The 5,242-nt window shown below is 44.2% G+C and overlaps 1 protein-coding gene across 1 annotated transcript in view; it reads left to right on the top strand.

The window, feature by feature from the left end:
- The first annotated feature begins 935 nt into the window (after window positions 1-935).
- Window positions 936-5,242, top strand: part of ASZ1 (ankyrin repeat, SAM and basic leucine zipper domain containing 1) — an 89,480-nt gene continuing 85,173 nt past the window's right edge. The window contains exons 1-2 of the mRNA XM_006859314.1: window positions 936-1,040; window positions 1,501-1,600. Of these exons, the coding sequence (XP_006859376.1) occupies window positions 936-1,040; window positions 1,501-1,600 (205 nt within the window). The remainder of the gene's footprint in view (window positions 1,041-1,500; window positions 1,601-5,242) is intronic.

Raw genomic sequence — 5,242 nt, 5'->3', positions numbered from 1 at the left:
TAGTGGTTATGAAATAGGCTGCAAACCTCAAGGTCAGCAGTTCGAAACTACCAGCTGTTCCACGGGAGAAAGATGAGGCTTTCTGTTCCAGTAAAGATTTACAGCCTCAGAAACCCTGACAGGGTTGCTATGAGTGGGAATCGACTCCACCGCACATAACCACCAAGGGTCACCCATGGTGGACAGGTATTAAATGAGCTTCCAGATAAAGACAGACTAGGAAGAAGGAGTGACGAACTACTTCTGAATATTTAACCACTAAAAACTTTATGAATAGCAGAGACGCACTGACTGACTCATTGTTGTTAAGTGCCTTTGAGTCAATTCCGACCCATAGCGACCCTGTACAGGGTTTTTAAGGCTGTAAATCTTGACGAGAGTAGAAAGCCTCATCTTTCTCCCGCGAAGCAGCTGGTAGTTTCGATGCTGACCTTAAGGTTCGCAGCCCAATTTGTAACCACTACGCTACCAGAGCTCCTTGATAGCAATCCTGTATAAGGTTTCTGAGGAGAAGCTGGTGGTTTTGAACTGTAGACTCTACGTTTCAAGTCCAGTGCTAATCCTACAGCGCCACACCAGGAATCCAACAGTGGGTTGCAACTCATAGCGACCCTGCATAGGGTTTTTTGGAGGAGCTGCTGGTGGATTTGAACAGTCAACCTTACGGTTCCTGGTTCAATGATGACTCATAGTGCCACACCAGGAGTCCCAAAGAACTGGCAACAGAAGATGTCATGCCAATGATTTATATCCCGCATTAGGACGAGGGTGCAAGGTGTGAGTTGCGCAAGATCAGGCGCCTGCGCAGCAGGAACTAAGGTCTAGCACTCGCACGTCGCACCTTTCCGCGCAGCCTTACGCGCTGCTCTGTGCGCAGGCGCTTGGGTCTGGCGTCGTGTTGCGCGACGCGGTGCCTTTTGGAGCTACCAGCAGACATGGCGGCGGGCGGTCTTCGCGGTCTGGCGGTGGCTGGCGGAGGCGAGAGTAGTGAGAGTGAAGATGATGGCTGGGAGATCGGGTATCTCGACCGGACGTCTCAGGTAGCGCTCCAGCCCCTGCCGTGGCCGCAGCTGGTATCAGTCTCCCTCGGCCCTCGAAGACGAGTCCGTGTGAAACTTCTTCCAAGGGACATAATGGGTTTGGGGACCCCAGAAAACACTCCGAATTTCTCGCATATACCTGAACTGTGCTTTCAATCAAGAGCGCTTCCTCTATGGGAGCATTTTCGGTCCTGTGGCATTGTTTTATTGGTGGCAGGAAGTGGAGCTGGCGTTTCCAGGCCTTGCTTGCCCAGAGAAGTCAAGCGTGGGCCCTCCGTGCCTCGGGGTTTCGACTCATCGTCCCCCCCATTACCTTTAAAGATTGTTTTAGACGTGGATTCTTTACAATTTGGGTATTCGCAAAAATAAATAAATAAATAAAAATAGGGGGTGGGGTAGTGGTTTACCGAGGCAAATATATATGTAACGAAAATTTCTTTTCAATTTTTTGCTGCTTTAGAAATTAACAGGTCCGTTACCTACTGGAGAAAAGAATGAAATATTTAAGAAAGCACTGACTACAGGAGATATTTCGTTGGTCAAGGAGCTCCTAGATTCTGGTGAGATAAAGGGACATAAGTTCGTTTCACAGTTTTTCTGAATTCACAAGTGTTCCTTATTCAGGTTAGGCTGCCTTGCTAATGTGAGCGTATACCAGGTGTCCCGTAGCCAATCCCATTGCTGGCCATTCCGAGTCATAGCTGTCTTGTAGGACTGAGTAGAACTGCGCCATGGGATGTTGGAGACTGCAGAGCTTTACTGAAGCTGAGTGCCTTGTCTTTCTCCCTAGAAAACACCTAGTGGAACTGCTATCTTCTGGTTAGCAACCCAATGCTTCAGCCAGTGTTCAAGTGTATCTTGGTGGTGGTGCTTGTGTATCATCAAGTTGGTTCCAACTCATAGCAACTCTGTATAGGGTTTCCAAGGCTGTCGATCTTTACAGGAACAGAAAGTCCAGTCTTTCTCCCACATCAGGGCATCTTGTTTTTGTTAAGAGCCAGCAAGCAGATTCCGACCCATAGCAACCCTATATAGGGTTTCCAAGGAGCAGCTGGTTAGCTTGAACCACAACCTTGTGGTTCAAACTGGCTTTGCAGTCTAGTGCGTTAACCCACAGCTCCACACCAGGGCTCAGGGAACCTTGGTAGTGGTTGGTGGTTATGTGCTGTGGAGTCGGTTCCGACTCATGGCGACCCTGTACAGGGTTTCCGAGAGTAAATCTTTACTGGAACAGAAAGCCTCATCTTTCTCCCGCGGATGCCCCATATATCTTCCTCTTGATTCTGAGCTCTTGTCTGCTTTATTTTCTCCCTCTGCTCTCAAATTTAGAATGCCACCTGATTACCTTCTATTAGTTCTTCCACATCCTTGAGGTCTACTTCCATACTTCTTTCTTACTTTTCTCAGCATTTTACTTGACTGATATTATGGGGTACCTGCATGGTGTTAAAGGAGCTCTGGTAGCGAAGTGGTTACCTCAAGGTCATCACTTCAAAATTACTAGCTGTACCATGGGAGAAAGATGAGGCTTTCTGCTCCCGTAAAGATTTACAGCCTCGGAAACCCTGTACAGGGTTGCTATGAGTCAGAACCGACTCTACGGCACACAGCCAGCCAGCCAGCATGGTGTTAACAGTTAAGTACTTGACTAACTGAAAAACTGGCTATTCCAGCCCGCCCAGGAGATGCCTTGTAAGAATGGCCTAGCATCTGCTTTAGAAAAGTCACAGCCTTAAAAATCCTATGAAATACAATTGTATTCTGCAATACATGGGGTCACCATGAATCAGAAATAACTGGGCATATGGTATTGTTCATTTTGTAGTATAATAGTTCTTTAAGAATTGTTTCCTTGTTAACTTATTCTTAACACTTGAGAAGGATCTGTGTGGCTGCCAGCATGGAACGTGAGTTTATAATTAAAGACTAAAATTTGAAGAAGTCTTGCAAGATCTGTTTGAACAGCAAGGTAGGCAGTTCAAGCTCACCAGCCACTCGAAAACCCTATATAGGGTTGCTACCGACTTGACAACACTTAACAACAGCTTAGTAAGGACATGTAGAAGTGTGCATTATGTTGGATTGTGTTGAATATAGGTATAAATTCGTTGAAAAAACTAAAAATTGTCTTGGGAATAGTGGAAATAAGAGGTAAAATGTAGGTTATGGAGACTTCAAAGATTAGGACTTGATATGATTGATGGGCAAATGAGATAGTCCATTCTAAAAAGTTTTTAGCCAACCTTTTAAAACTTGTTTTTAACTAAAACCCATTTTTAAAGCTCACTTTTAAAAGGCACTGATAAGTATATGGCTATAGGAAGAGGTATCTTGCTTGTGTTGCCACTCATAAGAGGTCTCCCTACCCACTGACCCAGTCTACACAGTGATAACCTTTATAATATGTATAGGTACAAGAGGGCTTAAAAAACTTCCATTATCTTTTTAAGCATGCTGATACAATGATGTTGTTTCCTTCATCAGTATAGTCTGCATTTCTTACCAGCTTTCATAATTTCACCTGGACCTCTCTTTATAGCCTCACATGTTACTAGACTTCCATGAGTAAGTTTTGTGTCTGGAAGGAAATTAAGGGAGTTTTTCCTCAAAATTAAGGTATTTTCAGTCATGTGTAATATTCATGTATGATATTGCCAGGGATAATATTCTAATAGAAAAGATAATGTTTCTTTGAGAGTTATCCCAACTTCCCTAAGAATAAAAAGGTAGCATGTAAACACGTTAGGTTGTTGTTGCTAAGAGCTGGAGAATTCGTTCTGACTCATAGCAACCCTTTATAGGATTTCTGAGGCTTTAAGTTTTCAAGGGAGCAGAAAATCTCATCTTTCTCCTGAAAAGTGGCTTGCAGACTCAAAGCATGGACCTTACGGTTCCCAATCGATTGCTTATTGTATGGAGCTACTGCGCTCCTAAAACAGGTTGTAATACAGGTATATTTTATATGATAGGACAGTGGTTAGGTGAGGTGTCTTAGAACATTTCCTTGTCAATAAAAAGTACATGGTGTATATTTGTCTTTGCTTGCTAGTGCGCCATAACAAAATACCACCATAAAGGTGGCTTTAAAGAATAGAAATTTATTTTATCACTGTTCTGGTGGCTAAAAGTTCAAAGTCTAAATCAACGTCTCAACTGAATTGATTGCTTCTGTGGGCCAATTTCTTAGTTTCTGGTGACTGCTGGCAGTCTTTGATGTTTTATACAGTGTATGAGAATACAAGAGGGCTTCAGAGAATTCGTGGGAAAATTCTGTTATCTTTCAGTTCTCTTTTTCCATGAAATTTTGAAGTTCATCTCCTTCCCCTGCACATGGTATCTGCTTTTCCACAGTCCCCCTTCTTACAAGGTACTACTTAGGAGGGATTGGTCCCTGGCTTGCACAGTGAAAGCACTGGACTGCTAACCGCAGGATCCATGGTTTAAACCCCACGCTGCTCTCCTCTTTTTTTTTTTTTTTTTAGAGTTGTATTGTGAATTATGTGATCATTTACATGGGAGGACATTAGCTTTACATTCATCCTAGCGTATACCATTTCATTGTCATGGTTACAGTCCCCTCCATGCATCATCAACCAACCAAAGAGAATACCCTGCAAGCCTGCCCACCTGCACACAACCCCTCTCCCTCTCTGGGTCTAAAGTCCCCAGCTACTCCATCTCTCCACGTCATTGTCTCTGCCTCCATCTCTGGTGTCACTGCTTCCCTGGGTAGGGTCCTGCTCTCTGCTCCTCCTCCTTGATGGTACCAGGGACCTCTGCTCCTAGACTGCACAGTCAATCACTCCCCTCCTTTTGCTACAGAACGTCTACCTTTACATTTCCAACCCTCACAATCAGTCCTGATAACAAATATTCACTATTGTATCACAAGAGATCTGTCCACATCTCCTTTCATCTACCCAAACCAGACAGATCGGATACTACTCAGTGGAGATTCTACCTTCCTTCACGCCCTCTGGATCTAGGCTCCCTCTTGAAAGTTTATAAGCCAGTCACTTCTTGCCTTTGTAGCCCCCCTCCCCTAATTTTGGGTAGCCAGTGTCCAAGTTGCCCTTCCCTGTCTACTTTGTATATGAAGGGGTTGGGAATAACTCTCACGTTATAGCTTTGTTCCCTCTTTTGAGCTACTGCATCCATAGGTGTAGGTCAAGTTCATCAAATTGTATCAGATTACTCTTTTT

The sequence above is a fragment of the Chrysochloris asiatica genome, unplaced genomic scaffold, assembly GCF_000296735.1.
Source record: "Chrysochloris asiatica unplaced genomic scaffold, ChrAsi1.0 scaffold00032, whole genome shotgun sequence".
In the NCBI taxonomy this organism is placed as follows: domain Eukaryota; kingdom Metazoa; phylum Chordata; class Mammalia; order Afrosoricida; family Chrysochloridae; genus Chrysochloris; species Chrysochloris asiatica.
Note: the sequence above shows the minus strand (reverse complement) of the source record. Positions and strands in the feature narration are given on the sequence as shown.